This window comes from Pongo abelii, chromosome 2 (genome assembly GCF_028885655.2).
Source record: "Pongo abelii isolate AG06213 chromosome 2, NHGRI_mPonAbe1-v2.0_pri, whole genome shotgun sequence".
Classification (NCBI taxonomy): Eukaryota; Metazoa; Chordata; class Mammalia; order Primates; family Hominidae; genus Pongo; species Pongo abelii.
This window is the reverse complement of record NC_085928.1, coordinates 112,393,161-112,417,904: the sequence shown is the minus strand read 5'-3', so window position 1 is coordinate 112,417,904 and position 24,744 is coordinate 112,393,161. Positions and strand designations below refer to the sequence as shown.

Here is a 24,744-nt window from a genome sequence, read left to right as displayed (position 1 = left end):
GAGACTCTGTCTAAAAAAAAGAAAGAAGAAACAGGATCTTACTCTGCCACCCAGGCTGGAGAGCAGCAGTGGTGTGATCATAGCTCACTGCAGCCTTGAGCTCCTAGGCTCAAGCAATCCGTCTACTTTAGCCTCCCAAGTAGCTGGGACTACAGACGTGCCACCACGTCCAGCTAACTTTTTTTCTTTTTTCATTTTTTGTAGAGACTGAGTTTCACTATGTTGCCCAGGCTGGTCTCGAACTTTTGGCCTCAGATGATCCTTCCGCCTTGGCCTCCCGAAGCACTGTGATTACAGGCATGCCACTGCATGTGGTCCATGTAGCTGTAGTTAAGAGAAAAGAGTTGGATTGGTTATTTTCAGTGCCTTGGGCATAAAGGGTGAATCATTAAGTTCATTTTGCACTCATTGAGTTTTACCATGTTCCAGGCACTGAGGACACAACAGTGAACTAAAACAGGTAGAAGTGAGTCTTTAAGGAATGAAATATAATTCGTCTCTACTTGAAATTTGCACATAGTCTGTTTGTAGGACAATACCTATTGAAATAGGGTCTCCATTTCGCCAACAAGTTAACCCTTACTACTTATGGGAAATTACCTCAGTGGTAACTGTAGAGCAGTCATTTATTGAACATTAACTGTATGCTTAGAGTGCATTTTTCTTTACGTTATTGTATTAGCTCGTTTAATCCTTATAACAGCTTCCCATTTTATAGATGAGAAAACTGAGGGTTGTAGGGGTTAACTGATTTTAACTTGGCCAACATCATACAGTGACCTATTCTGACTGTGTCTTTCTGTCCCTACAGGATCTGAACTTATAGTGGAAGTGCTTTAGGAAATGCATTTGTGTCTGTGTAGTCATGGTTAGGAAATGTGCTCACGTCAGGCTGTTTAAAAGTTGTGGAGGCTGGGCATGGTGGCTCATGCCTGTAATCCCAGCACTTTGGAGGCTGAGGTGGGTGCGTTACTTGAGCACAGGAGTTTGAACAACAAAGTGAGACCCTGACTGTATATACACACACACACAAAATTAGCTGGGCGTGGTGGTGCATGCCTGTAGTCTCAGCTAGAGGTGGGAGGATTGCTTTAGCCTGGGAGGTCAAGGCTGCAGTGAGACTTGATTGTGCCACTTTACTCCCGCCTGGGTGACACAGCAAGACCCTGTCTCAAAAAAAAAAAAAAAAAAAAAAATGTTATGGGTGGGTCGGATGGTGCAGTGGTGCTAAGCTCACTTAGCTGTCAACAGGGGAGGGCTGAGTTTGTCATGTTGCAGGTCAGACAAGTACCTAATAAGGAGGTAACTGAGGACTGTTGGATGTATTTCTCTGGGTGGGGATGGGCTGCCTGTGAAGATGAAATTCTACTGGAAATATTCTTTAATTATATTTGTACATGTCTCAGGGATACTATATTCTGCACTTTGTTTTGTGACCTGCCGTTTTCCCCCTTAATCTATCTCTAGAGCATCTTTTCTTGGCCACCATGTGATTCTCTGCAGTGTTACTAGAAATGGCGTTGTGGTGAAAAATGTGCGGACATGATATATGGGAGGACCATGCCTTACTTAATCGAAATCAGTATTATTAGACATTTTAATTTTCCAATTTTTAACAGTTATATAACTGCTGAGAAAAGTTACATCTTTGTATGCAGTTATTATTTTTCTTAGAAAATAACTGAAGAAGTAGAATTGCTTTTTTTTTGAGACAGAATTTCGTTCTGTCACCCAGGCTGGAGTGCAATGGCGCAGTCTCCCCTCACTGCAACTGCTGCCTCCTGGGTTCAAGCGATTCTCCAGCCTCAGCCTCCCCAGTAGCTGGGATTACAGGTGCCCGCCCCCACACCTGGCTAATTTTTGCATTTTTAGTAGAGACAGGGTTTCACCATGTTGGCCAGGCTGGTCTCAAACTCTGGACCTCAGGTGATCTGCCTGCCTTGGCCCTGCGAAGGCCGGGATTACAGGTTTAAGCCACTGTGCCCAGCCTGGAATTGCTTTTGATTCATGTTCCTGGGTGTGAGTGAGCTTGTTACCTGCACCCTTGTCAGCAGCAATAATTATAATTAATTATAATTACAATTAATATATAATTAATTATAATTATAAATAATAATAATAATTATAATTAATGCCAATTTGACAGATAACATGATAGTATCTCATACTTGTTTTATTTTTCATTTCTTTGATTACTAGTGACATTTTTTTCCTGAAAACTTTTATTGCTGAATTTTATTGTTGTTGCTGTTGTTTTGAGACAGGATCTTGCTCTGTCACCCAGGCAGGAGTGTGGTGGCGCCATCATGGCTCACGGCAGCCTTGAACTCCTGGGCTAAAGCAATACACCCATCTCAGCCTCTCAAGTAGCTGGGACCACAGGTGTGCACCGCCGTATCTGGCTAATTTTGTTTATTTTTTGTAGAGATGAGTCCTCACTATGTTGCCCAGGCTAGTCTCCAACTCCTGGGCTCAAGCAATCCTCCTGCCTTGGTCTTCCAAAGTGTTGAGATTACAGGCATGAGTCACCATGCCCAGCACTGAATTTTCTTTAATAAAGATACAGAAGGTGTGGCACAGTAGCTTGTGCCTGCTGGTGGTTCTTTTTATGTCCCAACTGTTTGTTCTGATAAATTTTAAATCTGTAAGTGGTGACATAAGAATACAGTGAAGTACATTGATGTTTATCTTATGCATTTATTAGCATGTTTGTCAGGAGCTATTGTAATAAACAGCCTTGGGTTCAACACCAGCTTCACCTGTTGGTTCTTAGGCCTGTGGGCAAGTTACTTACAGCCCTAGTTTCCCCATTGATGACTTGAGGAGGGTGATGTGGGCCTCATGGGCTGCTGTGAGTTTTTGGACAAATAACTCCTTGGGGTAATGCACCCAGGCCTGGCTAAGCACACAGTCACTGTGCAGTAAGTGGCAGCCAGTATTGCTCTTTTCCTTGTTGGAGTCATGATTTTTTAAAAGCCAAGTTCCTCCTAGGGAGTGAGTGCAGTGAAAGCCATGACCTAAGGAGGAATCACAAACAGAACTTTTCTCTTCCTCTCCTACCCATGTCCCACATTCCCGGACTTCTTTCTCACTCTAGCTATTTTGTTAACTTTATCCTAGGCTGTGACAGCTTGGCAGCCACTGTTTTTGGCTGGGTAAGGTTCATTCCTAATCCAGGCCTGTTCACTGGGAGGCATGAGGCCCCATGTGCTTGCCTTCCCATAGATACCCACTCTTGGTGGGGCGTGGTGGTTCATGTCTGTAATCCCAGCACTTTGGGAGGCTGAGGTGGGCTGATCACCCAAGAGCAAGAGTTCGAGACCAGCCTGGCCAACGTGGTGAAACCCCGTCTCTACTAAAAATACAAAAATTAGCTGGTTTTGGTGGTGGGCGCCTGTAATCCCAGCTACTTGGGAGGCTGAGGCAGGAGAATCGCTTGATCCTGGGAAATGGAGGTTGCAGTGAGCTGAGATCACACTATTGCACTCTAGTCTGGATGACGAGCGAAAGTCTGTCTCAAAAAAAAAAAAAAATGATACCCACTCTCTCTCCCCCTTTTCTTTCTCCCCCTGAGACCCCCTGCCATTCAGAGTGATGACACATGCAATGTGGGCTGCAGGCCATCCTGCTTCAGGACATCTAACCCTTCTCAGGCAAAGTTTTCCTCTTCAAAGCAATAGCTTTTCAGCCTGGAGTCTCAGATTTCCAACAAGCCACCCCACAGGGATTTGGGATGAGGTTGCCACTCCTACCACCCTTCCTGGCTTTGGCCAGCCTCCAGAATTCCTCCTGGTGTCCTGAGAATGTGGAGAGAACCCTGCTTCAGGTTCTGATTTTCTGATTGGATGTTATAGTGGGACATGTAATATCCTGCTGGGATGCCTCTCTGAGAACTGCCTCCATCCTGCCGGCTGCCTGTCAGGCTGGCCTCGTGCCCCTTGGCTGGCAGTATTAAGCATCCGGAGGCCACTATGTACCCAAAACAGCAAGCCCGTTGGCCTGGTTTGCTGGAGAAGCCCCTTTGCAGAGCAATGTCCTGTGGTCACCATTCCTACACTGGCCTGGGAGTGCTGTCTCTCTCGGGAGTCGCCAGCCAAGTTTTGAATGTCTGACTCAGCTTTTTGGGTCTTTCAGGTGGTGCATCTTCACTGGACCTGGGCCAGCTGGTCTCACTGAACTTGCTTTGTGCCGGAAAGCTCTGCTCCTAAAGGTTCCATTGTAAACGTAAGAGGAGGCCGGCTGTACGCAGGCTCTGCAGCTCAGCGTCTTAGCCTGGTTTCCTGTGGCAGGAGAGGGAGCTATTTATGGCATTTTATAAATCTGCTGCCATCAGCCAGGGAGAGATGCAGACCGTTATGTAAGGCTGTCAGTGTGCAGCTTTTTTTTTTCTCTCTTTTTCTTCCTCATTTTGGGAGACAGGGGTGAGCTTACAGAAGGCAGCGTGGTTTGGGATTTCTTTTCTCTCAGTTGCAGCAGAATTATTTTTGGAAACGGGGATTTGGTCACATGACAGCAGTTTTCATTCATGAGATGTGGATCGATTAAATGGATTTCTCTTTACTTCATAGGTGTTTAGTGAGGGCAGTGCATGTGTTGGGGTGTTTGCTTCTGTCCTAAACAAGGTTTAGAGAAGAGAGAGGGCTGGATTCTGGAACTAAATTGGGTCAGAGTTATTTTTCTCCAGTTGCCTTGAGTTGTGGAAATTTTCTTTGAGTGACCGTTGATTTATTATTTGGGGGGATTCACTTTTCCCAGGGCCAGAGAAAGGTTTAGCCTTAAAAGTGGCATTTATTTTGTGTATATCTGTGTGCATATGTGTGTTTGTGTGTTCATGGGCCTGAGTGTATATGAAATGAGAGCAAGAGAGGACAGACATGTATGACAGCATGCACGTGCAGCCTCCAGTCCACATACAAGTCTGCCCTGAAGTCATTCGAGCAGAATCTGTAACAGGGGCTGCCTGGGGCCCCTAGCTGTTCTGGCTTGTGCTGTTCAGGAGGCCCTGGGGGCTCTCCCAGGAGTTCACAAGAAGCTCTGGCAGTTGTCCTTGACCCTTTGTCATCTGCTTTCCTGTGCCTTTGGTTACCCTGACACTGCTCCGACTTTCTGACTATAGTTACTGCTGTCGGCTCGTCTAAATATTTCTTATTCTGTGGGTGGTCACACACACCCTCTTCCAAGATGCTGCTTCCCTTCACAGCATAGTGTAGCAGTAGTTGCAGTGTTCCAGTGATCAGAAATGCTTCCCAATCGTACATCTACAATTATTTGAGATAAACTTTGATTAAGTCACTTAATCTTTGCCCAAGCCTTTTCCCCAACCCCTGCCTCACAAAATGGGGATGATTTTATGAAGCTCTACCATATGATTATTGTACGGGCAGGACCTGTGGCCTAGGGCATGTGAAAGCCCATCGTGAGCTGTATAGCATGAGGGTCCTGTGAGGCCGATAACGGCTTCTTGACAGCCTTGCTTTTTTGCTCACCTGGCACTGTTGCTGTAAACCTGCAACTCATCTCCTCATCTCCCACCTGTTCAACTTTTACATGATATTTTCCACTGCGTAGCCACTTGTCCAGTTATTTAAGGAGCTGACCCGAACTGATGGGCATGCCAGAAAGGTCAAATGAGGTAGGAGAGTGGTAAGATGAAAGACGGGAGGAACAGACCCCTTTGCATGGTTGCCTGTCAGCTGCCCCCAACCCAACTTGACCCCGGAGTTCAGACCCCATCATTGGCCTAGCTGGAGTATGCATGTTTCATATATGGACTTGAGCAGTCTCAGTGGGTCTTTGCTTTGAGTTCCTTTGCCCCTATTACGACAAGAGGGTTGTTTTAAGAGAGAGTGGACAGATGTAGGAGAATGGTCAGTGGTCAAGGATCACATGGTATGTCCGATTTTACACTGGACCATGAGCTCCTTTAAGAACAGTGTTACTTAGAGCCATCATAGGGCAAGCAGTGTCTTTGGATCCATTCAAAGCTAGACTCACATCCTAGGCAATGTTTAGTTTCTGTGTTTCCTCTCGTAAAAAGTGGGGGCTGATATTACTTTATAGGTTGTGAGCCTTAAACAGGGTCATGCATGTAAATTACTGAGCATAGTGCCAGACCACTGGCTTGTTTTACAATTACAAGAGTGCTGGGGCTGTCGACACTTTAAAAGAGCACATGTTGGTCTCATCACCTTCTATGCAGGCATCAGTTTGCTCAGAAAAGAAGCTGTAAAATGGCAAGAAAAAGAATTGCCCTGGCTAGAGAACAGGGAGACTCTAGGGCTGGTTGCAGCTTAGGCAAGGCCCTTCATGAGCGAGCTGGCCACAGATGAGAGACAAGGTCTTGGAGTGCCCACCCTGATTCCAAGTGACTGTCTGCAAGTTAGCTAGCCTTCCAGGGTGATTGTTCCTCAGATACAAGCAACATGTTGAAAACATGCCTTCATTTAATGTTCAGCAGCAAAATGCTTATGATCCCAAGGGTGAGTCTCAGACTAGTTTTTTTTTTTTTTCTTTCCAACTTTTATTTAGGTTCAGGTAGTACATGTATAGGTTTATTACATGGGTAAATGGCCTGTCACAGGGAATTGGTGTACAGATAATTTCATCAACTAGGTAATTAGCACTGTACCTAATGGAATGGGTAGTTTTTCAATCCTCACCCTCCTCCTACTACGCTCCACCTTCAAGTAGACCCCATTGTCTGGTGTCTGTTGTTCCCTTCTTTGTGTCCATGTGTATTCAGTGTTTAACTTCCACTTACAAATAAGAAAATGTGGTATTTGGTTTTCTGTTCCTGCATTACATCACTTAGGATAATGGCCTTCAGCTCCATCCATGTTGCTGCAAAGGACATTATTTTGTTCTTTTTTTATGGCTGCATAGCATTCCGTGGTATATGTCCACATTTTCTTTGACCAGTCCACCACTGATAGCCATCTAGGTTGATTCCATGTCTTTGCTATTGTTTATTATTATTTTAAAAATTTAAAAAAATTTTAAATTAAGCAATGAGGTCTGGCTGGGCATGGTGGCTCACGCCTATAATCCCAGCTACTCTGGAGGCTGAGGTATGAAAATCGCTTGAACATGGGAAGGGGATGTTGCAGGGAGCTGAGATAGCGCCGTTGCACTCCAGCCTGGGTGACAGAGTGAGACTCAGTCTCAAAAAAAAAGAATGAGGTATTACTATGTTGCCCAGGCTGGTCTTGAACTCCTGGGCTCAAGTGCTATTGTGAAGAGTGCTGCGATGAAGATACATGTGCATATGTGTTTATGGTAGAATGATTTCTATTCCTTTGGGTATATGCCCAATAATGGGATTGTTGGGTTGAATGGTAGTTCTATTTTAAATTGTTTGATAAATCTCCAGACTGCTTTCCACTGAGGCTGAGCTAATTTATAATACATTTCTACCAGCAGTGGATAAGCATACTGTTTTCTCCTCAAGCTCACCAGCATCCATTATTTTTTGACTTTTTAATAGCCATTCTGACTAGTGTGAGATGGTGTTTTATTGTGGTTTTGCTTTGCATTTCTCTGATGATTAGTGATGTTGAGCTTTTTTTTCATATCCTTTTTGGCCATGTGTATGACTTCCTTTGAGAAGTGTCTGTTCATGGCCTTTGCCCGTTGTTAAAATTTTTGAAATTTTATTTTATTTTAATTTTTTGAGACAGAGTCTTGCTCTGTTGCCCAGCTGGAGTGCAGTGGCATGATCTCAGCTCACTGCCACCTCTGCCTCCCAGATTCAAGCAATTCTCTCGCCTCAGCCTCCCGAGCATCTGGGATTACAGGTACCCATCACCACACCCAGCTAATTTTTTATATTTTTAGTAAAGATGGAGTTTCATGATGTTGGCTAGGCTGGTCTCAAACTCCTGACCTCAGGTGATCCACCCGCCTCGGCCTCCCAAAGTGCTGGGATTACAAGCGTGTGACTGCACCCAGCCTCCTTTGCGCATTTTTAAATGTTTTTGTTTCTTGTAAATTTGCTTAAGTTCCTCATAGATTCGGGATATTAGACTTTTTTTTTTTTTTTTTTTTTTTTGAGATAGAGTTTCCCTCTTGTTGCTCAGGCTGGAGTGCAATGGTGCAATCTCGGCTCACGGCAACCTCTGCCTTCTGTGTTCATGTGATTCTCCTGCCTCAGCCTCCCAAGTAGCTGGGTTTACAGGTGCTTGCCACCACGCCCAGCTAATTTTTGTATTTTTAGTAGAGACGGGGTTTCGCCATGTTGGCCAGGCTGGTCTCGAACTCCGGACCTCAGGTGATCCACCCGCCTCGGCTTCCCAAAGTGCTGGGATTACAGGTGAGAGCCACCAGGCCTGGCCAGATATTAGACTTTTATCACAGGTATAATTTGCAAAAATTTTCTCCCATTCTGTGGGTTGTCTGTTTATTGATAGTTTCTTTTGCTGTGCAGAAGCTCTTTAGTTTAATTAGATCCCACTTATCAATTTTTGTTTTTTGTTGTAATTGGTTTTAGAGTCTTTGTCATGAAATCTTTGCCAGGGCTCGTGTCTAGAATGGCATTTCCTAGGTTTTCTTCTTAAATTTTTTTATAGTTTTAGGTTTTACATTTTATTCTTTAGTCCATCTTGAGTGGATTTTTTTTATGTAGCGGAAGGAAGGGGTCTAGTTCCAATCTTCTGTATATGGATAGCCAATTATCCCAGCACCATTTATTGAATAGGGAGTCCTTTCCCTATTGATTGTTATTGTCAGCTTTGTGAAAGATCAGATGGTTGTAGATGTGCAGCTTTATTTCTGGGCTCTGTAACCTGTTCCATTGATTTATGTGTTTGCTTTTGTACCAGTACCGTGCTGTTTTAGTTACTTTAGCCTTGTAGTATAGTTTGAAATCAGGTAAGTGTGATCCTTCTAGCTTTGTTCTTTTTGCTTATAATTGCTTTGGCTATTTGGGCTTTTTGTTGTTTTTGTTGTTCCAAATGAATTTTAGAATAGTTTTTTTCTAATTATGTGAAGAATATCATTGGGAGTTTTACAGGAATAACATTGAATCTGTAAATTGCTTTGGGCATTATGGTTATTTTAATTATATTGATTCTTCCTATCCATGAGCATGGAAAGTGTTTCTTTTTTTCTTTTTTTACCTCGAGAGAGAGTCTTGCTCTGTCATCCATGCTGGAGTGCAGTGGCATGATCTAGGCTCACTGCAACCTCCGCCTCCTGGGTTCAAGCAATTCTTTTGCCTCAGCCTCCCAAGTAGCTGGGATTACAGATGTGTGCCACCATGCCCAGCTAATTTTTGTATTTTTAGTAGAGACAGCATTTCACCATGTTGGCCAGGCTGGCCTTGAACTCCCGACCTCAAGTGACCCACCCACTTTGGCCTCCCGAAGTGTTGGGATACAGGCGTGAGCCACTGTGCCCAGACTGTTTTTCCATTTGTTTGTGTCATCTTTGATTTCTTTCAGCAATGTTTCATAATTCTCATTATAGAGATCTTTCACCTCCCTGGTTAGCTGTATTCCTAGGTATTTTGTTCTTTTTGTGGCTATTGTGAATGGGATTGAGTTCTTAATTTGGCTTTCAACTTGTACATTATTGGTGTATAGAAATGATACTGATTTTTGTACATTGATTTTGTGTCCTGAAACTTTACTGAGGGTATTTGTCAGAACTAGGAGCCTTTGGACAGAGACTGTGGGGTGTTCTAAGTAAAGAAGGATATTGTCTGTGAAGAGAGAGAGACTTTTATCCAGTTTCAGACCTACCATCCCAGGCCTGGCAGCCACCCACTTTCGTTGTGTCTGCTTCTTCCGCAGCTTGACAAGTGGGTGGTGGCACCACGTTTTGTAGACGAAAAGAAATTTCAGAACCTGGCCAGAAGCTGCTGTCAGTAGGTAATGGTTGAAGTGGGACTAAATCCAGGCCTGTCTGGTATGTTAGATCTAAATCTGACCTTCTGGGGCAAAGGGTCTGAGTGGCTGTGGGGCGACTCTGGTTTGCCTTCCCACTAGGCTGGGGTAACATGGGGGCTCCAGAGACAGTTTATGCCTTCAGAATCAAAGGCTCCTGTGGGAGGCAAATCTAAACTCATCCCCTCAAGATTTCCACCCACTAGTTATTCAGTCAAGCACGGATCTAGATACTTCTGTAAAGGGACTGTGCTGTGCAGATGGAATTAGGGCTATTAATCCCTTGACCTTAAGATAGGGAGATTGTCCTGGATGATCTAAGTGGACACCATGTAATCACTTGAGCCAGTAAAAACAGAAAAGGAAGGCAGAAGAGGAGGCTAGAAAGATGAGGCAGAGGTCGGGCGTGGTGGCTTATGCCTCTAATCCCAGCACTTTGGGAGGCTGAGGCGGGCGGATGATGAGGTCAGGAGATTGAGACCATCCTGGCTAACACAGTGAAAAACCCCATCTCTACTAAAAATACAAAAAATTAGCCGGGCGTGGTGGCGGGTGCCTGTAGTCCCAGCTACTCGGGAGCCTGAGGCAGGAGAATGGTGTGAACCTGGGAGGTGGAGCTTGCAGTGAGCCAAGATCAGGCCCCTGCACTCCAGCCTGGGAGACAGAGGGAGATTCCATCTCAAAAAAAAAAAAAAAAAGAAAGAAAGAAAGAAAGAAAGATGAGGCAGAAGGGAAGTCATGGAATTCCAAGTGTGAAAAGGATTCCATATGCTATCGCTGGCTCTGGGATGTGGGTGGTAGCCACTTGTAAAATCTGGAGAGAAGCTTCCAGGAGCTCATGGAAAGCATAAGGAACACAGGAACAAAGGCTAGTGCCCAGCTGACGGCCAGCAGGAAACAGGGACTTCAGTCCTACAACCACAAGGAACTGAATTAGACCGGCAGCCTGAATAAGTGTGGATATCAGTTCTTTCCCAGAGCCCCCAGTAATGGACTCACACCTGTGACACCTTGATTGGAGCCTGTTGAGATGCATGCTGGATTTCCAGTATATGGAACTGTGATCAGATAAATGGCTATTATTTCAAGCCACTCAATTTGTGGTAATTTGTTACAGTAGTAATAGAACACTGACATAATCCCGGAGAACAATTAGTCCCTTTTTGAAAACTTTAGCCATACTTGGACCTGCTTGTTCAGAATTGCTGAGTAAAACCCTTTGGTATATCAGATGCCTCTCCCCAGAAAGAGGAAACCTTGAAAGCTCAGTACCTGGCTGGCTATGGAGGGGATCACCCAGGACTAGCTTCTCCTTGTCACCTTTTGGGCTTCAACCTGGTGTTCTGGTTCTCATTTTCTCCTTACAATCTCTGAGTTTGTCCTGAAGGAAGCTCCTTTTTTTTTTTTTTTTTTTTTTGAGATAGAGTCTTGCTGTCTTGCCTAGGCTGGAGTACAATGGTGTGGTCTTGGCTTACTGCAACCTCTGCCTTCCGGGTTCAAGCAATTCTCCTGCCTCAACCTCCCGAGTAGCTGGGACTACAGGCGCTCACCACCATGCCTGGCTATTTTTTTGTATCTTTAGTAGAGATGGGGTTTTGCCATGTAGGTCAGGCTGGTCTCAAACTCCTGACCTCAGGTGATCCGCCCTCCTCGGCCTCCGAAAGTGCAAGGATTACAGGCATGAGCCACTGCGCCCTGCTGGAAGCTCCTTTTTTTTTTTTTTTTTTTAACCCCTTGCAAAATCGGTGATTTATTGTTTACAAAGGGCAGCTCTGTCTGCTCGTGATCTCCTACTGGAAGTTACCTGTGTGTGGGTGAGAATGGGTTCACAATCATTGCACCAGGGGGTGGAGAAGGACTTACCAGGGTGCACAAATCCTTCTGCAATTCCACCTGCCATCTTTTGTAGCTCCTGGAGTGGTATAGCTGGAAGGCAGTGTGTTGAAGGTTGCTCGATCCCTTCCTTGTCCAGATGAGGGGTCTGAGGCCCAGGGACATGACACAGTTTCCTCAGTGTCACACAGCTTTGAGTTTTAGTTCAGGTTCTGAGTCAAAAATGACATAGGTTGAGGGTAGTGGGGAGAAAATATTAGGAACTTGCACACGTGTATTTTGTCAGCAAATTTGAGTTCAGTAGCAAACTGGCATAACGTTGCACAACAATGCATTAAGTACTCTTGACAAACTGGGGGCTGGAATTGTTGATCATTGAGTTGAGAAGAGTGGGGCAGGGGACCTGGGCCACCCACCCCAGGCTCAGCTTCCATGTATACTTTATTCTACTACTTTTCCTGGCACCTCTTTTGCTGAAAAATTGACCTGGTTGCAGAATTTCTCACTCCTCTGCTAAGAAAAATCCTGCCTTCCTGCAGCTCTCTAGGCAGAATTCAGTAAACTAAACAGAGGCGCTTTCATCTCTCAGGGCCATGCCATCCACTCTCACTTTTCTTAAGCCTTGTTTGTTTCCTCTGCCTGAAAGAAGCCTTTTGCCTGGTGTGCCAGGGTTTGCTGGAGCCAGAGAACATCCAGGGCAGTGGATGCTTTGTTCCTGAGCCCCTGTGAAACCTCAGAAATGCCTGTTTACATTAGAGTGAAGTTAGGCTGGCACCTTGGGGAAAGGTTGTCACCTTTGCCCTACAAATTCCTGGGTGTCCCTAGAGGGCACATGCTGTGACTCAGGCTTCAAGCTAGAAAGTGGGTGGAGGCCTTACAAACCAGCTTTTGAGTAGTCTATATATGAATTCTCCTGATCCTTGAATTGTTGTATCTGGGTCATTTTACATGTTTGACTATTAAACTACTCTTTTTTTTGAGATAGGATCTCACTGTGTCACCCAGGCTGGAGTGGAGTGGCACACTCTTGGCTCTCTGCAGCCTCAACTTCCCGGGCTCAGGTGGTCCTCCCACCTCAACCTCCCTAGTAGCAGGGACCACAGACACATACCACCAATCCTGGTCAATTTTTTGTATTTTTTTGTAGAGACAGGGTTCCACCATGTTGCCCAGGCTGGTCTTGAACTCCTGGGCTCAGGCCATCCACCTGCCTGGGCCTCCCAAAGTGCTAGGATTATGGTGTGAGCCACTGGGCCTGGCCCCTGTAAGCCACATTTGATGTGTATTGGTGTGTACTGAAAACGAAGTAAGGTTAAACTCGAGCCAGCCTAGAGAGCCCATGGGCTGTGGTCCATACTTGGAACACTTAGGAGTCCCTCAGGTGATTTTCATTGATTTCTGTTAGTCCTCAAGGTTAGCAGTGTGAAATTTGGGAGTTTAGACCCTTTGGTTCCAGTATAAATGATAGAACCTGGGCTTTAAAGCTTCAGGGGATCCTCAGAGTCATTTGCACCAAACCCCTTCTTTCATTTGTTGTTATTTATTCTGCAGACATTTACTTAGTACCTAATATGTGCCAGCACTAGTCCGTGCTTTCAAGGAGCTCACAGTTTTTTGGGGGAGATCAGCCCTGGACAAATGGTGGTCGATGGACAATGCATGAAGCTTGTGTCTGAGATAGAGAGGCATTCCCCAAAATGTTCTCTATGAAACAAATGCCATGTAGATAAGTATGTAGAGAAAGGATCCATAGTAAAGTAGGTTTGGAAATGCTGGCATATGAATACTATAGTACAACCAAGAAAGGTGCCTGATTCTGAGAATCTGGAAGTTATAATGTTAATGACAGTAATTATTTTGAGAATGTAATTTGTACTAGACACAGAGGTAAGTGCCTTATATGGATAAGTGCCTTACATTTTACAGAATTCAGTAGTTTGGATGTGCCATAATTTATAACTGTTTTTCCACGAATAGAAATTTGGTTGTTTTCCACTTGAATTTACTGGGTGAAAGCTTAGTTTTGTCATTTCAAGAGGGGCCTCTCAGGCTTCTGAATAGCTTTGCCAGTTGCTGCACGTGTAAAGTGTTCTTTGGATTTTGGAACTGTGGCTTGTGTTTCCCTTTTGAGTCTTGAGTGAGGTGAGCATTTGCTGTCTCCAAATTTTGTTTTTTTTTTCAGGAAGTGCTTATACTTAAAATATTTATTTTGTAGCAGTATGTTTCTGGGTTAAGTGTCTGACAGCTATAAATGGAAACATAGATACTAGGAGGAGAAACAGTAGTGATTTAGGGCTATTGATCATGATTTAGGCCATCTCCCTCATTTTATAGGTAGTGAAAATGAAAGTTATATAAAGCTTGGTTGTAAAACCTCTTTAAGAAATCTTCACGTATTAGGGCCAGGCCTGGCGGCTCACGCCTGTAATCCCAGCACTTTGGGAGGCTGAGGTGGGTGGATCACTTGAGGCCAGGAGTTTGAGACCAGCCTGGCCAACGTGGTGAAACCCCGTCTTTATCAAAAATACAAAAATTAGCCTGGCGTGGTGGTGCATGCCTGTAGTCTCAGCTACTTGGGAGACTGAGGCAGGGGAATTGCTTGAACCTAGGAGGCCGAGGCTTCAGTGAGCCGAGATCGCGCCACTGCACTCCAGCCTGGGAGACAGAGACAAAACCTGTCTCAAAAAACAAACAAACAAAAAACAGAGGAATCTTTATATATTAGAGCCTTTGTAAAACAAACAAACAAACCAAAATCATATTGATTTAAATGAAACTGTCTTAGTTTTCAGAAGAACAATTGCATTTTGCAAAGGGAGAAAGTATTTCAAACTTCTGTGTATGCATCAGATAGAATATGTCTAAGTACAGGTTAAAGAAGGCTTGAACGAGGGTTCGATTTGTTAATGCATTTTAAAACCTTTTCAAGACCACATTCATCATCTACTGTTTTTCTGCCTACAGCATCTTTCTATGCTGATAAATTAATATCTGCTCTGACACTTCCTCTTGGCATGGTTGACTTCTTGATCGCTGTCGCAAAATGACTCGATCCTTTGTTGTGGCTTGTTAGGTTGTCTGTGGCATTTCACTGTGCCATGCATCTTTGACCTATATATACTTGAGCCAGAGAGCCACAGTGAATTTTGTCAGGCTATTCTTCCAAATGTATACTCCTCGCCTTACTCCAGTAATACATAAGACTATAAGTTTCCTAAATCAGTTGTGAACTTGAGCATCGTTATATTTTTTAAATCTTTGTTGTTGTGTTGTTTTTTTAAAATCACTGTTAAGTTTTTTTAAATCTTTGTTGTTGTTTTCTTAAAATCACTGTTAAGTTTTTTTAAAATCACTGTTAAACTGGGTGTGTATGTGTGTTGTGTTTTGGCAGGGGGAGGGAGTTTTTATATCCTTTGCCCATTTTTCTTTTGGGCTATCTGCTTTAGGTCTGTGAATAAAGTGCATTATTTACATGTTGATTTTAAGTGTTCCTGGTTTAATTTCCCTGCCAGTTTTACTTTACCATGTCTTCCTCACCTTTTGAGTTCTTTATGGTGACCTGTGTTAGTGAGAGCCCATGAGGTGTCATCAGCAGACTTGGAGCCCCTCAGGACCATCAGGGTCTTTGAGTTTCTAAATATCTGCCAATTGTTTTTGTGTATAACAGTAGCTTAACTGGGTATAGAAGTCTTATGTGACTATCTTTCACTTAAATTTCTGAGGAACTGGCTGGGTGCTATGGCTCACACCTTTAATCCCAGCACTTTGGGAGGCCGAGGCAGGTGGATCACTTGAGTCCAGTAGTTCCATACCAGCATGGGCAACATGGTGAAACCTCATCTCTACTAAAAATACAAAAATTAGCCAGGTGTGGTGGTGTGCGCCTGTAGTCTTAGCTACAGGCTAAGGTGGGAGGATCACCTGAGCCCGGGAGGTCAAGGCTGTGGAGAGCTGTGGTTGTGCCACTGCACTCCAGCCTGGGTGATGGGAATGAGACCCTGTCTTTAAAAAGATAAATAAATAAAATAAATAAATAAATAAATTCTGAGGAATTATCCCACTGGTATGGCATGTAGAGATGTGGGGATACCTTTTTAATGTTTGTCAGATTTTTATCTAAATCTTTGGAATTTAACATTTTTACTAGATTATATCCAGGAGTTTATTATTAGTTTTTCATTGATTTTGTCTTGGTCTTGGTATAGAACCTTCTGATTTAAAGGTGTAAGTCTTCACCTCTAGAAAATCATTTTAAAATTAGTGTTTTTATATACTTTACTCTTTTTGTCTTAAGCCTTTTTTGTTTTTTCTGGAACTCTCATCAGTGTGCCTTTTTATCTTCTTGGTTTAGGGATGACTTCTCAAGCTAATTTATAGATTCGGTATCTGTATTCACTAATCTTTTCATCACTTAATTGAAATAGACATGCAAAGAAAGTGTATGAGAGCTGGGCTTGGTGGTGTGCACCTGTAATCCCAGCTACTTGGGAGGCTCAGGCAGGAGGATCACTTAAACCCAGGAGACCAACCTGGGTAACACAGTAAGACTCCATATTTTTTAAAAAGTGTAAAAATAGTGTATGAATTGTAAAGAGTACAGCTTGATGGAATTTCATGCACTGATTCTAGTCAGCAAGTCAGTCTCCAGACCAAGAATCACAACTTGCCCAGCATGGAGAAGCCCCCTTGGGCCCCAGTGGGGGTGAGTTGTGGCAGTGCCCAGCTTCTCTTGGCTTCAGCCGGTGAATTCCCATCCTGGACCCTTGGCCACCATTGGTAACTCTTGGGAGTCTTCTAGTTCATCCTGCTCAGCCCTCTGCTGTCTAGAATGTTCTGGGTTCTGCTTGAGGATTATAGGCTTTTCTAGTGAGGCAGCTTATCCATTCATCTGTATTTGAGTCACTGACTAGGCGTGACAATCCAGTTTTCTTTTTTTTTTTCTTTATGCCAATCCAATTTTATCTACATGTTGTTTTGCAGAAATTCCTAAAGATTCCAAGCTTCTCTTGTTAACTTTCTTTTCTCACCAGGGATATACAGACTCTCCTACCCATCCTTCCCATTTTCATACTTTTTTTTTCATGTTAATGAGGGCAGGAAGCTTATTGCCTGGGCTGAGTTCATTTATACAGGCTGAGTATGTCTAATGTGAAAATCTGAAATTTGAAACTTTTTGAGTGTTTACATGACACTCAAAGGAAATGCTCATTGGAGCATTTCAGATTTCAGATTTTTGGATTTTGGATGTTTACTTGGTAAGTCTAAGGCAAATATCCCCAAACCTGAAAAAAATCATTTTTTTTTTTTTTCTTTTTGAGGCAGAGTCTTGCTCTGTTGCCCAGGCTGGAGTGCAGTGGTGTGATCTTGGCTTACTGCAAGCCCCGCCTCCCAGTTTCAAGTGATTCTCCTGCCTCAGCCTCCCGAGTGGCTGGGTTTACAGGCATGTGCCACGATGCCCAGCTACTTTTTATATTTTTTAGCAGAGATGGGGTTTCACCATGTTGTCCAGGCTGGCCTCAAACTCCTGACGTCAAGTGATCTGCCCACCTTGGCCTCCCAAAGTGCTGGGATTACAGGTGTGAGCCACTGCGCCCAGTCAAAAATCCAAAATTTGAAACACTTCTGTTCCCAAGCATTTCAGATAAGGGATATTCAGCCTGTAATAGGAATTCCTGTTGTATTTTGGTAAATAAACTTGTTGGGAAAAATGTCACAGATTCAGGGCTGTAGTTTTCTTTCGGAACTGACTGTACCATGTTGGGTGAAATGTCTATTAACTTTCTCTTTTTGTGTGTATGTGTTTTTTAAACAAATGATAATGCATCATTTATTAGAGCAGTGGTTCTCACATTTTTTTTGTGGGTGTGGTCTCAGGATGCCTCAAAGTTATTGAGCCTCCTAAAGCGTTTTTATTTAAATGATTCTATTGATTCATATGTATTGTATTAGAAATTGAAACATAAGATGTAAAACCACACGGATACGAAAGTTCCATTAATTAGCTTTCAGAGCAGTGGCATCATCACACATAATGTAGTCTCTGGAAAATTCCACTGTACATCCATGAAAGTGTGAAAGCGAGAGTGTCTGACTTTGTAGACCCTCTGAACTAGTCTCAGGAAACTCCAGGGATTCTCAGACCACACTTTGAGATCTCTTGTGCTGAGGAATGTTTTGTAGGTTTCCTTTTTCATTAAGCTCGTGTTTGACATTTTGTGTGTACACATGTGGTGTGTGTGCAGGTGCACTGGGAGGTGAGGCAGCGGCGCTCCTGAAATGTGTGGGAAATCGCCTGCATGTAGGTGTGCTGTTGCTGGCTCAGAGCGGAGTGTTCAGCAGCCTATGTCACATGCCATCTTTTCTCAGCAGTTATCTTTAGTCCCAGTCAGATTTTAAATGAGGGCGAGTCTGTAGTTTTCATCAGATTCTTCTTTTTCTTTTCTTTTTTTTTTTTGAGACGAGTCTCACTCTGTTGCCCAGACTGGAGCCCAGTGGCATGATCTCAGCTCACTGCAACCTCTGCCTCCCGGGTTCAAGCAATTCTCCTGCCTCAACCTCCTGAGTAACTGGGATTACAGGTGCCCGCTATCATACTTGACTAATTTTTTTTTTTGTTTGTGTATTTTTAGTGGAGATGGGGTTTCACCATATTGGCCAGGCTGGTCTTGAACTCCTGACCTCAAATGAGCCGCCCACCTCAGCCTCTCAAGGTGCTGGGATTACAGGAGTGAGTCACCGTGTCCAGCCGTTTTCATCAGGTTCTTAAAGGAGTCCCCTAATTTCTCACTGTAGCTTAAGGTAGGGGCATACCTTAAAGTTCTTAGAGAGTTGAGAAGTTATTGTGGTTGAAAGAGTTTAAGGGAAACATATCTTATGTAATTCAATATACAAATAAAAATGTTACCTCTCTTTGTGTGTGTAAATCCTGTAGGAATACAGGTTTTAGCTGTGCTCCAGTGTGTATATTTGCTTAGAGGTGCTTCAAGGCAGGTTTCAGTAAGCAAATGAAGCCATGTGTTCCACATTTTGGTCAGTATTGATTAGTTGAATGGAACTTTGCTGCAGTTATTTTATTGAAACTAAGCAATGTGATTGGAGATGCCTTGACTTGAGGGAAACACATTTCAGAATTCGCAGTCTGAACGCACGTCATCCCGGGGCCAAAGATTGTCCAGGTTTATCGATAGACTCTAACTGTGCCCCTCTCTTTCAATTGTTCCGTAGATTCCCTGTAAGGAGCCCCTGCTGGTGCACCAGAACTACCGGGGGCCATCTGCCCAACTGCCCCAGACTCTGGCAGTGGGGCCCCCGATGGCAGTAGGCACCTCCCTGTGAAACCTGCCAAGCTGGACGCCACAGCTCTGCACGACGACACTTTGGCCAACTCCGCGCCCCCTTCGGAGGCATGCAACCATGCAGTCCTAGCCTGCAGCCCGGGCATCCCTGAGGAACACTACATAAGCGAGGCTGTGGAAGATGCTCCCAGCTACAGAGGGTACCGGGATGCCTGCACCATTACTGGTATGGGGGCCCTTTCCCTGCCAGGGAGGAAGGAAGGGAGGGAGGTTTCAGTCACTGAGGACTAGGGAAGGAATGCAGCCGCATGGGAGGGTCTCGGGGTGGTATGTGGAGAGGAACCACCAAAGTGCAAAAGACTCCGAGCTTTGGGATTGTGAGACCTCCCATCCAAAACCTGTTCTGCCAGTGAGCCATTTTGTAAGTTGTGTCAGTTGTTGACCTACTATCCTGACTGAGATGTAGACAGCACTTCACTAAATTGTCATGAAGGTTAAAGATGGTAACATCCAAACCTGAGCAGCAAGCATGGCCCATCACAAGCACTCAGTGTATTGAACCCTTCCTTCTCTCTTTGCACTCAGCTTCTTCAGATATAAGACAGGTGTAGTGGGAATAACATGCACTGTCATTGTGGGATGCAAAAACAGAAAACTACATGGCGTGCCCTTTGTACACCATCAGGATTTGCACAGACATGGATTTTTACAGATACTTGTGTCAGTCATAACTCTCAGTGTCCCAGGTGGTAATCACCTCCCAGTGGGAACATCTGCTGTGCAGGCACTTAGTAGTAGAGCTATTGCTTTTTTATTTTCCCCAAGGAAGCATTGAGACAAGTGCTTGAAGCTAGCACAAGAGAGGGCTCTCAGTGGAAATGGTGTAGGATGGTGTGCATAACAGCAGCAAGTAGCGAAATTATAGCTCAATCCAGTTGCATTCATATAGAAGTTTGCTTAATTTCTCATTTTTGTCTGCAGCGTTTGCTTTTGTTTGTCTGTTTGAAGTAATGCCTGATGACAGCTTAATATATGCAAGTTGGCTTCCAGTAGCTTCTCTTGGTTTTGTGTTACCAGTTAGCCTTGAGGACCTCCTGTGTGTCAGGGGTTTCCTGGATACAGAAAGGCACAGAGAAAGCCGGGGGTCCCAGCCTGGTGCCTAGCTCCTGTGCTAGGCCCCCACACACCTCCTCTGCCTTTTTGTCAAGTGGCCCACACATGTTGTCCTCCACTTGTGACTGAGTCTCTCTCCCACTTGCCTGCCCCCTGAAGGACACAGTTCCAACATCTCCCTTTTCTCTACTGCATCATTCTTTTCACCTTGCACTTGGGTCTTTCTTATTAGTGCAGAAACATGCTATGATCTCCCTCTTCAGAAATAGAATCCTTCTCAGTACCGTGTTTCCTGCAGGCCAGTGTCTCTGCTCTTCTGTTTGCTTACTCTAGTTTTTCTTTTGTTCTCTCTGGAGTCCACTGCAGGCAGGCTCATGCCCCACCACACTGGCAGCCTGGTTCAGTCCAGGGGTCTGTCCTCTGCCTTCACCTTACTTCACTTTTCAGTGGTAGTTCACACTGTTGCCAAGTCCTGTGTCCTGGAAGTACAGTCTTTACTTGGCTTCTGGGTCCCCACACTCTCCCTGTTCTTCTGCCTCAGTGGCTGCGTTTCTTCTTCTCCCAAGCCTGGGAACGTTGAAGGGCCCAGGGTCCAACCTTTCTGCCTCTTTGCTCTTATGTGCGCACCTGTGCAGCCCTTGATCTCACCCAGCACATACGTTTTAAAATCGCCTTCTGTACTGTCCACTCGGTGGTTTCTGTACTCAGCCTGGCCCTTTCTCCTTAAGGCCAGACGTCTCAGACTGACTCCACATGAGTTTCCACTTAGATGTCTAATAGGCATGTCAAACTCAAATGACCAAAAATGAGCTCCTGGTTTCCACCTGTACCTGCTTTTCTTAGGGTTTTCCCCATCCTTGTAAATGGTGCTTTCATTATTCTAGTTGCTCAGGCCAAGAACCTTGGAGGCATTTGTGATTCTGCCTTTCTGCGATTCATACCCCAGTTTGTCAAGAATTCCGTTGGCTCTATCTTCAGAGTATGTTCAGAATCTACCCAGCATTTACTGTGTCCCAGCCACCCCCATCTCACACCTGGGTGACCGCACTGGCCTCCCAGTGGGGCCTCTTACTGCTACCCTTGCCTCCCTGAAATTCTTCCTCTGCCCAGCCATGAGAGTTGGCTTTTAATACAATCGGATGGTTTAACTCTCCTCCAGATTTCCAGTGAGCTCCCCTTCTATAGAGACCTGTAAGGAAGGGGCTGAATGATGGGAATCCCTCTTTGCCCTGCTGACCTGCCGCCTCTGTGCCCTCTGTGCTCCAGGTACACTGGCCGCCTCACTTAACCTTGAACTCACCAGGCACATCCAGCCTCAGGGTCTTTGGATTGCCTTAACTCCAGATATCCTTATGACCCCCTCTTCCTTCTCCAAGTGACATTTTATTTGATGCTTTTTGTGACCCCCCCCAATACAGAGTGATCTACCTCACCTTTCTCCATCTCCCTTTCCTGCTTAATTTTTTCCCCCAGGCTTAACCATCCGCTGAACTACTATATTTGTGTTTTGTCTCCCAAACTTGCAGTAGACTAAACTCGCGGATGGCAAACTCTGTGTCTGCTTTGCACACTCCTGAATCCAGTGACTAACGTAGTGCCTGCCTGTGGCCAGCGCTCAGTGAACATTTGTTGGGTGTATCAATTGTGTCGATTTGTGCAGTGGGTACTATTATCCTCTTTGTGTAGGTGAAGAGTCCAAATCTCGAAAGGTTCAGCACCTTGGTGAAACTTCTGAGTGGCAGGAGTTGCATCCAGGTCTGTAGGACCCCAGGGCAAGCGTTCTTTGCTGCCTAAGAATTTAGTCTAGTTGGGGAGACAGATGAGTGAGTAGAAATTGGCTGTACAACGAGGTTAGCACAATGATAAGCACAGCACCGGAGGGCACCAAGGAGGGTGCCAGGCTGAACCTTGGAGGGGAAAGGACAGGAGAAGACCACGAGGGCTTTGTGGAGGAGGCAATGACCCAACTGCATCTACATTTGTCCAAACACATGAATTGATCCTTGGGATTCTAGTGGCTTCTGTACCAGTGAAATCCAGGAAGCATCCAGCCTGTTAAAGTGGTTTCACTTTCTTTGAACATGGCAGTGGAGGGTAAAGAAATGGCAGAATGTAGTGCTGAAACTTCACAGCTGGGCGCGGTGGCTCACGCCTATAATCCCAGCACTTTGGGAGGCCGAGGCGGGCAGATCAACTGAGGTCAGGAGTTCAAGACCAGCCTGGCCAACATGGTGAAACCCTGTCTCTACTAAAAATATAAAAACTAGCCAGGCGTGGTGATGGACGCCTATAATCCCAGCTACTCTGGAGGCTGAGGCAGAATTGCTTGAACCTAGGAGATGGAGGTTGCAGTGAGCTGACACAGTGCTACTGCACTCCAGCCTTGGCGACAGAGTGAGACTGTCTCAAAAAATAAAACGAAACAACAACAACAAGAACAAAAAAACACAAAAAACAAAGAAGTGGCAGAATGTAGTGCTGAAACTTCAAACCCTATAGGATGTGGTGACTTGGGGGTTCTTTGTTGGGACCAGAGGAAAGCTGAGAAACAGCTCAGTGCTGTTGTGTTTAGCACTGGCTTGGTAAACAGGAGAGTAAACACAGACACTCTTACGTGTTTAAGGGATGGGCTGTCAGGTGACGGAGAACATGCTCGGATTAAAGTTTTATTAGGCAGTCATTGAAAGGAAGACATTAAATGGAAAAAAGTTCTCTGAGAGACCTAGACTATCCCCAAGAATGCATCTGTGGCCTCCCAGGGCTTTGCCAAGTGCAGTCTCAGGACACCGCTTGGCATTCAGCCCTTGATAAATTCACTCCTCCCCCAGTTCCCAGCAAGCCCTGAGATGAACAGCAGACTTTTTGTTCCACTTTAAGTTTTAGGCAAAACCGAATGCCCGTCACAAAGCCCCGTTCTCCTTGCTACTCCCCTTCCCCCAACCTAGAGGTATCACATTTTTGGGTGCATCATTTTCTGTTTGGGGTGGCTTAACGAGATGAGCCGATAGGGTTCCCAGGCTGCCTGGAGTTACGTAACCCATTGTGCTTCCAGGACAGCTAACAATCTTAGGATTTGCCCTAACAAGCAAACTCGGAAAACTGCTGAGGAAGGCACGGGAGGGCGGCTTTGCGAGGTACTGCCGGGGCTGGGCTCTCATGGAGGCTCTCTCTGTTCTCTGAAGTCCCTTTGGAGTTTATGTCTGCACATGGCATTGGGTTTTCAATTCGGGCAGCCCGTCAGGGCTCAGCCTCTGCCAGGACTCTGCCACGGCAAGCTCATTCGGACAAACTCCTGTGGTAAGTTTGTTTGCCAGGTCTGTCTGCTGTCTGTTTTCTTTGTGGTGTAGTCAGAAAGGAGAAAAGACCACAGGAGAAGCTGTCTCTTTCTTGCTCTCTGCTGCTTGGGAGGTTGTTCATGGTCATGTGGTAGAGAAATTGCCATGTTGAACGATAGGCAGAGCAAAGGGACTTTAGAGACACAACCACTGCCCTCACCTCCCCATCTCCTGTTCCCAGGTCCCCTTGTCCCCTTGCCCAGGCTCAGTAGGTGCAGGTGATACTTGCAGGGCATGAGCACAGGGCTGAGTTGAGCCCAGACCCCCTGCACTGCCACTCCCTTTCCCTTCACAGTTCTCTGCAGTGGGTGGACAGGGTTTCTAAGGCCTCCTCTGCCTCTCCAGCTCTGATTTCTCTAATCCTATGTCTTGTCTTTATCCTGATTTCTTAGATGCTAACCTGGTATCTTGGGTCAGCAAGGAGTTTTTCAGAAGGTGAAGGACAGAGTTAGACTGTCTCCCTCCCTCTCTCCCCTTTCCCTCTCTTCCACCCTCCCTTCCTTTTTTGTCCTTTACTAAATGCTTGGGCCTGGGACTCAGATCCACACCCCAGTGATGGAGGGCTTGCTAATCAGATCTGCTGTGGCTTGTCTCTCTTGCTGTGGGGCTGACACCTCTCACTTCCTCTAAGCTGGTCAGAGTCCGGTGGTTGATGACCCATCTGGTTTCTGTCCTGTCTACAGCTGCTTCCTGAGAGCTGTCTGGGCCAGAAAACAGTTAATTCCTGAGAGAAATGAGCTCCTGTTCCATTCCAGTCAGTTTTAGGCTTTAAAACATGTAAATCTTATTGAATAAGCCTAAAGACACTTTAAACATGCATCTTACTGAGGCAGTCGTATTGATTTTTGCGTGTTGAAGCAGCATACCCAGGGCCAGGTTTTTACTGGGGTTTATGTTAATTCCTGGGGTCAGAGAGGACTGGTCCTGCCCTCAGAACACAGAGGTGGGCCAGGGTGTAAAGGAGAAGCTGTAAACCGAGTGAGAATTGCCTAGGAAAAATCTGCTAACAGGAGTAGCCCTGCGTGGGAGGACTCTTCATCAAAGGGCCATGGCTTAGAATTTGTTTGTTCCTTTTATTATGTTATGTTATGTTATGTTTTATGTTATGTTATGTTATGTTATATTTCATGACTCACTGTGTTGCCCAGGCTGGTCTTGAATTCCTGGACTCAAGTGATCCCCCTGCCTCGGCCTCCCAAAGTGCTGGGATACAGGCGTGAGCCACCATGCCTCACCCAGGATCTTTTCCTTTTCTATCACTGATTTAAGCCATAAAACTTGATGTCT

General features: G+C 45.1%; 1 protein-coding gene across 8 annotated transcripts in view; it reads left to right on the top strand.

Annotated features, from left to right (window-relative positions):
* Positions 1 to 24,744, top strand: part of TRAK1 (trafficking kinesin protein 1) — a 210,696-nt gene that overhangs the window by 56,146 nt on the left and 129,806 nt on the right. For 2 of the 8 annotated variants that reach the window (XM_063722118.1, XM_024244444.3), the window contains one exon: positions 18,939 to 19,235. Coding sequence is in view for 4 of the 8 variants with exons in the window: in XM_024244439.3 (XP_024100207.3) it covers positions 23,329 to 23,419 (91 nt within the window). In the remaining 4 variants the exon portion in view is untranslated. Of the gene's footprint in view, positions 1 to 18,343; positions 18,513 to 18,938; positions 19,236 to 22,435; positions 23,420 to 24,744 lie in introns of those variants that run through there. The other 6 variants (XM_063722119.1, XM_024244443.3, XM_024244439.3 and 3 more) reach the window with 6 other exon arrangements.